This window comes from Cryptomeria japonica, chromosome 7, assembly GCF_030272615.1.
Source record: "Cryptomeria japonica chromosome 7, Sugi_1.0, whole genome shotgun sequence".
Taxonomy (NCBI): Eukaryota; Viridiplantae; Streptophyta; class Pinopsida; order Cupressales; family Cupressaceae; genus Cryptomeria; species Cryptomeria japonica.
In genome coordinates, this window is record NC_081411.1 from 492724241 (window position 1) to 492738672 (window position 14432).

General features: G+C 36.3%; 1 protein-coding gene across 1 annotated transcript in view; it reads right to left on the reverse strand.

Moving 5' to 3' along the window:
- Positions 1-14432, reverse strand: part of LOC131065759 (probable E3 ubiquitin ligase SUD1) — a 96060-nt gene that overhangs the window by 11410 nt on the left and 70218 nt on the right. The window contains exons 2-5 of the mRNA XM_058000402.2: positions 3970-4656; positions 2782-3561; positions 2395-2606; positions 1908-2297 (exon numbers count right to left, since the gene is read on the reverse strand). Coding sequence (XP_057856385.1) covers positions 1908-2297; positions 2395-2606; positions 2782-3561; positions 3970-4656 — 2069 coding nt within the window. The remainder of the gene's footprint in view (positions 1-1907; positions 2298-2394; positions 2607-2781; positions 3562-3969; positions 4657-14432) is intronic.

A 14432-nucleotide genomic window follows, 5' to 3' on the forward strand; every position in this document is an offset into this window, starting at 1 on the left:
CATCTCCCTTTTTTCTCGAAATAAAATAAGTCCTTGTTTGCATAAAATCTGTCCAGCCTGTGATATATCCTCTTTCCACTCTTCTGGGCACTAAACTGGGTGAACCATATACCTTTGCTAACATCTTTAACTCTTTCCAAGAGGTCAGCCAAGTTCAAACTGTTTTTATTCTATTCCAAAAAAATTGTTCATTGCCCTTCCAGGTCATATCCAATCTTCCAATTATATATTGTATTTATTGGGGGCATAAACCAAGCAAATACCAAATTTAGACTCAATTCTTTTCAAGAATCACCCACACTCCTATTACAAGGAAAGACACCAAAATCCTTAACATAATTGGCCACTTCCTATCCAACAAGATAACTGTACCCCCTTTACCTTTAACAACTGCAAAATTGCAGAGCATCTTTCAATATAAACTTAAGGCTGGTTTTTGAACTGAATCCAATACCTTTGTACAATTTTTGGCGAGTAAATGCCTCATCTTTCTAGGCCCTCTAAGTTATGTTTTAGGGGAGACGTTACAAATGTAAATCTCATCTCACTGGCTCTTTAGAGTTTACTGATATTTGTATTCTTGTGCAGAAGATTTATTGAATGTGTGTGCTTTCTTTTCCGTCAGTCATGGAGATCTTGCATTTAATTTTCACACATTTCATTGAAATACTACCTAATCATTCAGAACTCACAAAATAGCTTCTTGAAACAGGGGCAACTAAAGCCCATATTCAAACAAGATCAATTCCATGAAAACCAGTGTATTGACATATCAAAAGAAACATGTAAGGCTGTCTTTTTAACTCTAGCATATACCATACACCTTGTTAACATGGCCAGATTTATGGAACCTAGTTTTTGAAAAGAAATTTTGAATGGGCACCAGCTCTAATCAAGGATTCTGGACTTACAAGTAATTCACCATTTTGAGATAAATCCATACCTTTAGTCAATACCTGGGTCCTACTCCATATGTCAATTCAAAGTTAGTTTTGTAACTGAATATCGTATTGTCAAATATGAGCGAGCTAAGTGCATATTGTCAAGAGCACACTAGCAAGATTTATAACTGGATTTCCTGCTTTCCCAAAAAAAGATTTAATTGATGTGAGCATTCAGATCCCTTTTGCAAGCAGTTATGAAGGCTGAACATATTCAGCAATGTACAAAATGCAATGCACTTAGTTTTAGAATGAGATTTTATGATATGCCTAATCAGATGAAACAGAAAGGGTAATGGACTGCATTGTGTTTCTAATTGATCTGGTAAAATCACAACTTCTGTGCTATGTTGATCAACATCTATTTTAACCACAACTTAGTTATCTTCTCTCGTTTAAGTATCAACATCAGGTAAGCCACCAACACGAGTGCAAGCAGCATAGAGATGCATAACAGCCAACGTGAACCAAACATTGTCCGACAACAAACAGTAGAGCCATTGCATTTTACTCCTAAGTCACCCTTTAAAAATTAAGAGCTACAGAGAACTTACAAGGCAATGGCTTCCTATAGGAATGCTGCACCCCTCTTCTAAAACTTACAATCGATAGTTAGAACTTAGCTGCATAGAACTATATTTCAAACTGAAGTTAAAACCAACTCATAAGCATTGCCTTCCAATCATACACAAATATTACCTTTTTAAAACATACAGAAAGTTTTCTACTGATGGACTTCAAAAATGTTGAAACTAATATTTTTGCAATAACTAAAAAACATTTCTCGTGTCAGAGAAAAAGTAGTAGGGCAAAAAAAATTATAGAAAACCAAACATAATGGTAGGAACAAAAGAATGACATCTAAAAGAAGGTATTTCTCTGAAATGAAAAAGATGTTTTCAAAATTAATATCAGCTGTATTTTCTCATAAAAGATGCAATATATAGTTTGTATAAAAAGGCATACTCTTTGAAATCTTCATGACCATCCTCAGCAAACTCTCCAGCATCATCTATATTCGGTTCTGCATTTTCATTTTCATGCACTATCCTATTGTTCTGCCCATAGATTGGAAAGGCTACCCTATTATGGTTTAGTGCTTCTGCCTGACCATTATGGATATCATGCAATCTGTCTCGTCTTTCATCCTCAGCGATTCCAGCATCTTGTCCATTATTGACATCCGGATTTGGTATTAAATATTCTGTCAAACCAAGAATCCACCCAACCATCTTAAACCAGTGGAACAGTAACTTCTTAATTGTTGCCCGCGGCTTTAAATGCTCAATGGCAAACGGAGTGCAAATTTGAAACAGAAGCATGTCTGCAGGAATCTCAGTAAAGGGATCAGAAACTCTGCAGCATGAATGAGAATCTACGGTTAAGAACTTATGAGATTGTATAATTAATAACTTAGAACAGACAATCTACTGCAAAATAATGTTAAACTTACGATATATCTAGAGGGAACATTGATGGTATCAAATACATTGCAACTTTGACTGGTAAGAAAACAAGCATTACAATCAAACTTCCATAAACCACAACAGAAAGGAGGACACGTCGAGCATGTTTATGTAAAGGATCATCAATAAGATCACGAAATGGATTATAGTTTGGATCAGCAGGATCTCTGAGAAAATACAGAACCCCAGGACGAAGAACCTGTACAGCACATTAACTAATCATTAGCTTATATTAGTTTATACTATAAAAAAATAAGGAATTTTTAGGAACTCAATTTGCAATAATGTATTAACTGCAACATCCAGCAACACAGAATCATTGCCATGGTCCTTGGAAAAAATGAAACAAGATTTCACAGAGAGGAGGAGCATACCCGTCTAAGAAGACTAACAAAAATGCTTATCTGTAACATGTATATGATCCCCACAAGCCAATGTAACAAGGAGCTTGTTAGCAATGAAGACCGGAAGAACGCCACTCGCTGAGTAATTGTTGTTCCAAGCATACTAATAGTACAAACATCCAGCCACCATCCACACAATAAAGGAAAAATTCCAAGCTCGATTACTAAAAGAAATACAACCTTCAACATTGTCATTAAATATTTTATGCCAGCCATAAATTGTCTAGCAAGAGAAGGGATAGCTTCTGCTACAGAGGCTATGCCATAGATCCTACCCATTGTCAAAGGTTCACCCCTGTTGTAGCGGATCAAAGCTATAAGCCCGAAATAACAAAAAACCAGACCAAATATTACCATGTAACCCACAGCTAGAGTTGCAACATCAGAAAGCTGCAAGCCCATAACTCCAGCAATTGTTAACAGATTTAAAGGATTTCCACTTTCAAATACAGTTGAAGGTTCATCTTGCTGTGTTGTGTGCATCATCAGATTTTCTGCAAATGATTGTTTTGCCTCACCAAAAATAGATTCCACTTGAGTGCCAGCTGATAAATTTACCATAGATTGAAGAGTATTTTTCAATGTGATATTAGCAATAGCTGATGATAGATTTGTAGAAGATATGTCTCCCATAAGTAATTTACTAGTAGTAGTTACCACTAGTCTAGATCCTATGAAGAGAAATATCCGTCCCAGTGTAAAAGGAAGCCAGATCACAACACCCAGAAATATCACATTGCTAGCCAGGACCTGATAAAAAATACTAATTAGGGATAAATTTGAACAGAAGCAAAACAGGCCAAACCTATAATTTCAGTCTGCTGAAATACATTTGCAACAAATAAATTGCAGATAAAACTGACGTAGAGGAACTGAAATGAAATAAAACAGTTGTAGACAAATGCTATTGTGTGGATAAAGAGTTAATAGATGTTAATTTTCCAAGTCGTTGCATAAATATTACTTCATAGAGAACAGCATTGTCATATCTAAAAAGATTGCTAGTTCTCGGTAACCTATAAGGCTATCAGCCATCCTTTCAAGTTTCAACAACATAAAGAAAATGAAAATGCCAGACAAAGGAGGTAAAGGAAATCAACATGTTCAAAGACATGCAGCAGTCTCAACACACCACAGGCAAAGGTGCCATAAACTCACCGTTATTGCATTTTCCACCAAATGGAATACAGGTCCTTGCATCCCGACCAGTTCATCAAATGGAACATCTTCTACTCCATCTGCATCATCAACAACATCAAAAATTTGCTCAACATGTGCCTCAAGACGTGCAGCCTGCATTTCCAAATGAGCAGCTACATTTTCGGCATTTCTCCTTATCAATTGCCCTGCACCAGCAATGGCCTGAACAACTTCACCATTTCTGCCACCTACATTAGCCCTATTCCCTTGAGCAGGTAATCGCCTTCCAGCCCGTAAAGCATGCCTCTCCATGCCATCATCTTGTCTCTCTGCATCCTGTCCTCTAAGTTCTCGAAGATGCCTGAAATAATCTCTCAAAGAAGTGGCACAAAGAAAAATAAATACAATGCACGCAGAAAGAATCAATCCATTAAAACAGTCTGACAGCAAAAGGGTGGGGGAAATGCGGCCCAAAAACACTTTTCTAGCTTCCACAAAACTCCGGACAAATGTTAACCGCCAGATCCAAAATGTTGTGAATGGTATGATAATGAACCAGACTGAGACAACAAATACCAGACGCAAACAAAAGTGCAAAGCACAGCATGCTTTTGTTGCCATACCAACCAAGAACTCCTGAAAAGGCAATCTTGCTGGAGCATTTTCTGCATAAACTGGTGAAAAGGAAAATGTGTGTTTGCATACCTGCATCAAAATAAATAATATAATCAAGTACTCCAATGGAAATGATGAATCTGTTTCACTGCAAAGTATCACAAAAATGAAATTGCAAACAAAAAATAAAAAACAATTTACTTTGTAAGCATAGAATTCAGAAGCATCCCATTACTAAGGGGTTGGTTTGCAGAAACTATTTAGAGCTTCTTAATTATCCCCTTACAAGAAAGGGCTGCTGATTGTTCCTATTTCAGTTTTAGGTCTGGAGAATATTTTGACGGAATATCCATGTATATAACATAACTCCAAGATCTAGACATCCTGCCATTTAGACATCTCACATCATCTGGGACATTCCATTGCAATTGTTACTTTTAAGAGTGCCATATGTTTTCAAAAAAATTAATATTGAGAATTTTTCTTGGTATATTGGTCCAAGTAGAAAAAAAAATTTACCCCTTTAATATATTATTGGTAATAATATTAAGACAGTTAAGCAAATAGCGATTTAAAATTCAAAGGATTATTAATGGAAATCTTTTGAAATTGAGCAGAAGACTGTAGATAGTGGAGGTCAACCAACTCCACTTTATATTATTTTAATCTTTAGGAAACATTTGTGATCTTTCAACTTGGATGGGGCATAATTAAAGTTTCAAGAAAGGCCCTCGCATACTGGTAGAAACACGATCACGCAAAATGAAAAACAGGAGCAATCTAAATAAAATAAAATAAAAACTAGCCACCATTTAAACCACCATGGTTGCCACTTCCTCAAATATTGGGCCTATTTGCAAATATCAACACAAGGAATGTTACATAATCCTTTCAAAGAATTCTTCCAGTCAAAAGAAAAACCATCGATGTATCTTCCTATATGCTAGCTAGTGAACTTTCTCACTCCACCGCTTTCTATTCATAAATCACAATGGGTGCTCACAACAGTGCAGAAAATAATTAAATTATTAAATAATTATATATTTAAGTTGTTGCAACTTATATTTAATTATTTAAAAAAGGGTTGTATATGGAGACATAAAAGTGACTTATTTTTCGGCCCAAATGTAAAGTTATATTAAAAGGGGGATTTCAAGTAACTTGGGAAGAAAAGAGATTAAAAAAATATATTTTCTAAAAAAAAAAATTATTTTTTCCAGAAAAACAACAAAAAACAAAATAAAATGTATTCTTAAAAGCAACGAAAAAGCTATTTAAGGAGGGCTTGGGCAACAAGAGATTGATCATCCATTGTTCATTATATTTCTTCACTTGAAAACTTGAACTATGTTCATCTTGATTACCATGTGGCGAACCCTCCATTTGTTCCATTTGTAGATTGCCCAAATCTGTTGCACACATATTTCTGGACTGCCTTTTTGCTAGAGAAGTTTGGAACATCTTTGGGTTAAACATTGGTGTTAATATCTTCATTCATGAGATTATTTCTGGTTGTGTCCATGGCATTAAAAAAGATCTTAATATTTTTTGTTCCATTTTTTCTGTTGAATTGCTGTGGTTAATTTGGAAATTCAAGAATGATAATGTGTTCAGTGGCAGAGACAGATTCCTTACTTTGTCTCTCAGAAGAATCATTATTTATGATAATGACATGCAGGTTACAGTAGCCATGTGGCTTGCCAGTACGAAATTTGAGAGGCTACTTCAAGATAAATCTGCCAGGGTGTTTTGCCGGGAGATCTCACACAGGTTTACCTGGAACAGAAGCTCTATGGAAAAAAACCCGTTCAAAATTGGTCTGGAAGACTTCATCAGAGAACTCAACCACCGGAGGACAATGGAGGCACAGCCTCAAGGTCAGACTATTCCAGTAGCTAAGCCGGTTATGCACCCATATGTTGACCCTATCTTATGGGGTAAGGAGCTGCTGTGGAGAGAAGGACCTCAGGGATGGACAGCTTGGATTGAGACAGTGGGAGATACCAGCACTCCTGATGGAGAGATTTCATATAGTTAGCTGTTTTATGACTTGACTTATCATATGTTGTATTTTTATAGTATATACTTTCCGATCTAGTTCTTTTGGATACTAGCTGATGATCACTGTGGATAGATGAAATCATCCTCCTTTTGTAATGTGTTTTACTTAAATCTAATAGAAAAAACTATGTTCATCTTCTAAGTCTAGGATGAAAACCCTAAGATAAGAATGGTTTTGGTGATGAAAACCCTCCTAGGCATTTGAGAGTGATATCATCTATAGAATCGTGAGCTGAAGATATTGGGTTGGGGACAAAAATCATCAACATTCATTGGAGCAATTACATATGGAGATTGTCAGTGTGCTAAATGTTATGAGATTTGTGGAAACTTGCATTGAAGAATTGAAATATCAAAATATCATTTCTAGGTTTTTGAGTATTGCTGCTATTTTTGGGGATCAGCTAGCGTATCATAAATATGACTTATTTCAGCTACAGGACTTAATATTAGCTGCTAATTATTATATTCAATCAGTCAACTTACAGATTTCAGACTACTGTTGCGTCATTTGGTGAAGCTGATTTTCTATTATAGCAGTCTATAATCAGTTTTAGAAAAGCATACAATCAGCAAGAAGATAGTTTTCAGAGCAAGACAGCCAACAGTAATCAGATTTTTGCTCATATCAGAAGCAGATTTGTGTGCACAACATACTATTCCAATTATATCAGAAAATTGTGAACAATCAGCAAATTGGTTAGTAAATTGACTGCATTTTCTGAAACATCAATCGATTAAATTTGTATTCAATTGTATGACTGATTTGGTCTCATTGTCAAAAAATAAGAAAAATCAGTTCATTCATTTCAGTGTTTATTTGTATGCAATTTCCTTCCATGCATTTGTCAAGTAGTTGCCCAATGTGGGTTATATGACAACTATTTGCTCAATTCATAACAACTGTTTGTGAATATGTCTATGATAATAAAGGATAGTTGCAACTGTTCCTCAAAAATATTGATTGGTTCAATGTTCCACAAACTATTTGATGAAATGTATCTGTGCTTCAAGTTGAAGAATTAACAAGTTTGTTAATTTTTATTTGGGTAGGGACACTGCAACACACACCAAGCATGGCATAACCATCATGCTTTTCCACCATGAATAACTTCCCTTTGGCCTAACCATCAATTATTTCTACCAAGGCAAGAAAAAGGTGGCGAAAAAAGTCTAGAACTTGGCCTATGTTTAGGTTTTAGGGGAAAGCATTCAAGTGGTGTGATTCTAACTTGGTTTGACTGGCAATATTTTCACCTGCCATTTCAACATGGCCAAGACTCCATTCAAAAAAACTTGCCTGGTGCACTTTGGTGATGGCTAATCCAAAACTTCTGCCACCAAACCAAATTTCTGCCTATGTTTGCCATACTGTCTCAAACAGCCAAACTCTTAAAAAGGTGGCATCATACATGTTTCCAATCAGCCCAATAAAGCAAAAAAGCCAATGATGATCATATTAGTTTCCAGCAGACTAAACGTGTCTGGTATTTCAAAGGCAATTTTCAGTACACTTTAGTGATGGCTAAGCCATCCAGAAATTCTAAGCTGGCTATCATTCCACATTTGTACCTATGTTTAGGCAACAGGTGAAGATATCAATGAGGCATGCAATACTATCACACATAGCCAGATTCTTAAAAAAGACGGAGCCATACTTGTTTTCAATCAACCTAATAAAGCCAAAAAAAGCCAATTTAAAGCATGCATGATGATCATATTTGTTTCCAATAGGCTGAGTGATTTCAGAGGAATTTTCAGTCATCATTTTAGGGAGGTTGTGAACAGTTGGCAGCAATATAACAGTGATCTTATTGAGCTTTCAACAAAGTACTTGCCATTTGAGCAGTGTGCAGAAGTGGTTACATTGAGATGCCAATTTGGACTGATAAGGAAGGTTTTTCTTCATTTTCACAAGGCTTCACATCCTCAAATATTCAAACTTTTACATGTGCCAAATGCTTGAGACATTTTTCAATTCCTAAACTGTTATTTTGTCCTCTTCTCAACAAGCTTACATACGAATATTAATATATGTGGTGAAGGATATATGTTACAATTTCAGAACACTCAAAGTGATATATTTTCAGCCAGAGTTTGATGCAGAATCAATGAAACTAAGACTTTTTCAGATTCATATCATCAACATGAATCGTTAAAGATTTGGGGTTTCATCAGAAGATCTAGTGAATTGCAAATCTAAGGTTGTTTCGGAATCTCAAAGGTCACTCATGTGCAAATTGCTAGTTTTACCAATGTCTATATCAAGAATGGTTATTTTCAATCAATTACTATTTTGAGGCAATTGTGGATCAACTATGTTTAAGCTGCTTTATTATTTCAATGTTTTGAAATAGATTTGCTTTTAAGTTTTTTATTTCCAATTTTTTCTATAGCTCTTGGATAAGTTTTCTTTAAAACATTTCTTTTTCAAATATTTAATTATAATTCTCAAATCCCTAAAAACAATTGATTGTAATTTATAAATGTCTCGGGAACAAGATATTCAAAAGGATAGTAAATTTTATGCGTATACTGCTGAAATATTGTTTTTTGTGCCATCTTTGTACTTGCACTACTATGTTTGCAATCTCATGAGTTGAATAAAAAATTAGATCATATTGAATCAAGATTTGTATTGATGATATTCATCCACCTAGATTTAACTTTGAATGCAACAAAGTCTTTCAACTCCTGGAATCACATGTTCAAATTGATATTCCTTCAAAGTTTGTTTGCAGCGACCTGTTACCCTCTTTTCCAGTAGGAAGTAGTTGTTCATCCTTAACATTTGAAAATCTCATTGCAAGGCACGGCTGTTAACAGTACATTGCATGTATTCGAGGCACAAACATACGCATGTAATGTTAATTTTAGGATCAGACTGATAACAGTAAACAGAAAATAACAAATGCAACACACATAACACTGATACCCTGGGAAAACATCCCTCTTGGAGGTGAAAAACCCAGCAAGAATGTCTCAGATCAGATTAGGATAAACACGGTAGCAGATTACAATCTTAACCCTTCTTAGGGCACACAATTACTTATCTGATATATAGATCTGATCAGACTTGATATCACCACCCAGAATGCAGATTGCTGATCATATATCGGAGTTCGCTTCTCTTGGAGAGAGGTCGCTCAGTATGAACAAGAATTCAGTAGTACATAGCAGGTTCGGCAGCCCAGAATGATAGTTCGCCCAGCCTAGGAAGAGTTCGCCCAGTAAGGAAGAGTTTGCCCAGCAAGTTCGCTTTACCTAGAAGTTGATTGCTCAGCATAAAATAGGATTTCGCCAGACCTGAATAGGTTCGCTGACTGGGACTTCAATTCGCTGCTCTATGATGATAACCGAACCTCAAGCTGTTGCCCTTTAGTTATTCGTTGATGCAAAGATTATTCGCACAAATGAATGACAGATAGATTGCTTGATGATGATGTCATATTCAATTGATCTTACATATATAGGGAATGATCCATTTAATTACCCTTGGTCGGCCTTGTATAGTTTTGGCGCCAAGTTGCAATTTAATTCACAAGTTACATTAGTATAGGACTTGACCTATATCATTCATACAGGTTACATGTAATACAAATTACACCCATCGCCCAAATAGGGTTTACACATTTACACAAAGTAAGATGCCAAAATGCTAAGGCCAACAGGCCACTTAGCATTTTACTAGGTCGGCCCTAGAAGGGATCCGACCTAGCTACACATCAACACTCCCTCTTAGCTAGGGAGGATTCCTTTTGAATAACCAAGTCACATGATAACAACCATCATGGCTTCTCCCATGAAAAATGCAAATGAACACAACCACCATGGCTACTCTCAGAGGGTGGGTCCATCATGGCTACTTCCATGAATGGAATTACACATGAACACAACCACCATGGCTACTCCCATGGATGGAATCATGACATTCACCATAGCTGCTCCCAAAGGGTGAACAAACACAAGTCCTATGTAGTGTCCCTCCCTAATTTATCTTATCTTTTGTACATCAAAGGAATTTATTAATCTAGCTTAGTCTACTTTATGATGATTTGATGGTATCATGTTATGCACTAACCCTATTTCATGATTGTATTGGATATGATGATGGATCTATATTTGATCATTATTCATGATGGATCATATTGCTTATGAAATTCAATTTATTGGCTTTGTGAGCATTTTTATGTGTGCTTCTGGATATCTTTCTGCGACTTTTGAATTTTAGAATTGCTTGGAGGGAGAATTGTTTGGTTGGGTTGAATTTTGGAAAGCTTGTTAGTTTGGATTTTTTCTCTTCTACGAATACATTACCATCACTCTACTTCCAGGTTCGAGATCTTTTTCCATTCTTGCATTTTAATTTTTGAAAAGAGTTGTTTTCTTCGTGACTGCTAAAAGATTGTTTGGGGAGATTTGGGAATGAATGATTATTCTATTATCAGTAATTGGGAGTAATATTTGGAGAAAAAGATTTATATATGATTTTATGAATCTGTGTGTTGTATTGCCCGAAAAGGGCATTTGTGTATGTTAATATGTGGATTATAATTTGCCTATGAATGCATTGTGGTAACGATTAGTTTTGTGAGGTTTATTTGTTGTTGTATACCTTGTCTTGTGTCCATTTGGTTTGATTAGATCTGGAGTGGATATGTCTGTAATCATTTATGTGCAAGTTATTGTCAGTAAGTTGGAATTCTTGGATGCGTTGTATTGTTGGCCTTAACAAGGCTTTGTTTTGGTTTCTTATTGGCTTTTAGTGACTTCTCAGTCGTATTTATGCCAATGTAAGGCCCATGCCTAAATCTGGGCAAATCTGAATATCTTTGTATTCCATTTTTTGTGAGTTGGTCCCTTGTTACAATAGCGTTACTATGGGTTTCAATAGCGCCAAACTGCTAAGTTACCGGTTTGGGTTCAGATTCGGGTTCGGATTCACGGATTCGGCAAAAAAAATAAAATCTTGGGTACGGGTACGGGTTCGTCCGTATATATATATATATATATATATATATATATATATATATATATATTTTAATTATATATATATACCCATATATTATATATATGTTCAATATATACAATCCATACAAAAATAAAATATACAATGTGACTTTCCATACATAAATCATAAATCATAAATCATAAATCCATAATTATTAATTGCCAATGCCAATAAATATTCATATATCGCAAATGTAATCAGTAAACTAATAACTAAAGTCTAATATCATATTCATAATTTGCAAAAAAGATAATATTCAAGTTTCAAGTCTTTTTTAAAAAGTCATAAAGGGGCGAATTAGAGTTTTATTATAAAAAAACTATTTTAAAAAGTCTTTTTTTATTGTTTTTTATTGTTTTTTTGACCCGTGGCCCTGTTTTTTGGAAACCACGGGCCTGGGTTCACCCGGGTCCTCCTGGGTTCGACCTGGGTTCCACCCGGGTCCTTCCCAGGTGGTCGGGTTCCCTGTGGGTCCTGCGACGCAGGACCCATAGGGAACCCGACCACCAGGGAAGGACTCGGGAGGAACCCAAGGAGCACCCGGGGAGAACCAGGACCGGGCAAGAACCAGAACCCTAACCCAGGCCAAAAGGGGAAGAACCGGTAACTTAGCGCCAAAGTAGTGTCAACATATTTTTGGGTTGGTTTTTGAGTCCCTCGGTTGATTTCTCTGCTTGGTCTTTATTCCAGAGGCTTGTTTTGTTATGTTTGATGGTTTTGAGGCACTGTGCCATTTATTTGTGATGTGTGAATCCATTTGGGCTCCGGCAAGTGGTTTTGTGCTTGTCCGTTGAGGTTTTGATATGTTGCTCCAGCAAGTTGAGTGATTCCTTGCTGTTGAGGATGGTTAATTGTAGCTCCAGTGAGAGATTATGTTGTGCCTCGTTGTGGAGGATCATTCTATGTTATTGGATTCATGTATTTTTATAATTGCATTTTGGCATTATGAGCTTATGGCTCGGTCCTTGTTAAGTGGCTCTCGATTGTATGTTGATGGCTATCTTTGTGATTCAGTTGTATCAATTTTGTAGTGACTTTTGGATGCTTCCCATGTTGAGTTTCATGTTGTTGTAAGATGTATCTTGTTATGTTTTTTACCCTATGGTCTTGGACCGTGTTTGGGAGAGTGAGCTCTTGCATGTGTTGGACCTAGGTTATAAGCACTAGATCTCTAGGAAGGGGGTCTAGACATATGGAACCACATGAAGAGTTTATGGTTTAATTTGCAAGTGATAACATTATTAATAATTGATTAGTGGGTTGGGTATTTAGAAATTCAACTAATTAAGATTAAGAATATAATGTTGTATGCCCCAATTGGACGGACCCAGGGAGATGGTTTTGGGATCTTAGATTGGGAAGACCATTGGAGCATGTTGGTGTACGTTTTATCATCTACCAAACATTAGAATAAAATACTTCCTCTCCTGAAAAATCACTGCTGATTCCAAGGTCTATATGTGCGAACAAGCGACTTTAGTGGGATAGCTACTTGGGTAGTATATGCTGAAAATCTCAAGGGGGACTTATGTTTACTAATGTCTTTCAAGCTTCTGGACTTAGATAGATTTATCAATTTCAAACTCTTTCTTTTTTGGATTTTTTGGATTTAGACTTTTAAAAAAGTGAAAAAAGGGGATAGGGTTTAAAAAAGTTGATCTCAACCTACGAATTCTAGAGACGGTATTAACTGGGTGTTCTCGGGAAACCGCACTTTGCTTCACCACACTAAGGACAACTACACAAAGCGGGTGCAATCTTCAATGGGTTGTGCTTATGATCGAAGTTTTGGCATACACAGGGGATAGGCTCAAACTAACTTTGCACAGTGAAATGGAAATTGTCCATTCACCAAAAGTATGAGCGGAGATACACCGTTAATTAATACTTATCAAATCCTTCATTCAACTCTAACAACTTTGAAAGCAAATCTAAATTAACTTCTAATTACTGTGTTGAGGAAATTGAAACCATGCTAATCACTCAGACAACAAAGATTACAAAGCCTTAAGAGAAAGAGCACACGCAATGTATTATTTGAAAAAATGACCTTCACGCAACAATATATCAAAAACCTCACTCTCCAAATGAGAGGAGGTAGCCTTACATAGTTTTTCAAAAAACAATGAACGGTCAAGATCAAACAGTGATCAAGGGCCCAGATTGAAAGCTACAAACCCTAATTAGGGTTTCTCAAAACTCTTATCAGTTCAAAAAAACTAAAGAGTGACAAGTGGCACAGTTGCTATTATCACTAAGGTGAGTGTCCAGTTTCCCTTTTTGCAGATTCAATGTATCTGGACACAATGAGTCGAACCTCTTCCATAGTGACACTTAACAAGTTACTAATCTGGAAGTCGACAACGTCCACATCATCAATACACGTGGCGAGGATGCACTCCCACTCAACTGCTTGGGCAAGAAAGTTTTCGTCAATGAGGAGAAAACTCGCAATTCTTGAGAGATCCCCTTTATCAATCATCCCCGAGACTTTGAAAAAGCTCGACTGAATTCTGGCTCTCAGGTTCTCTACTTGCAGGTGTTTTTCTCGCATGCCCTCTCTTTGCCGAATTTTTGATGCCACATGAAACACATTACTTATTATTTCTCTAACATTCTTCTCAATCTCAAAACACTTAATCTCAGATTTCTTCAGGACCTCAATCCTGGTGACCAAAGCACAATACCAAGTGTTAAAATCATACTTATCACCAACCTGAATGACACCTGCATCTATCAAGTCTTGCTTTGACAAACCGCGGATAATCCTCAATTGTGGAAGTATTCCATCTTG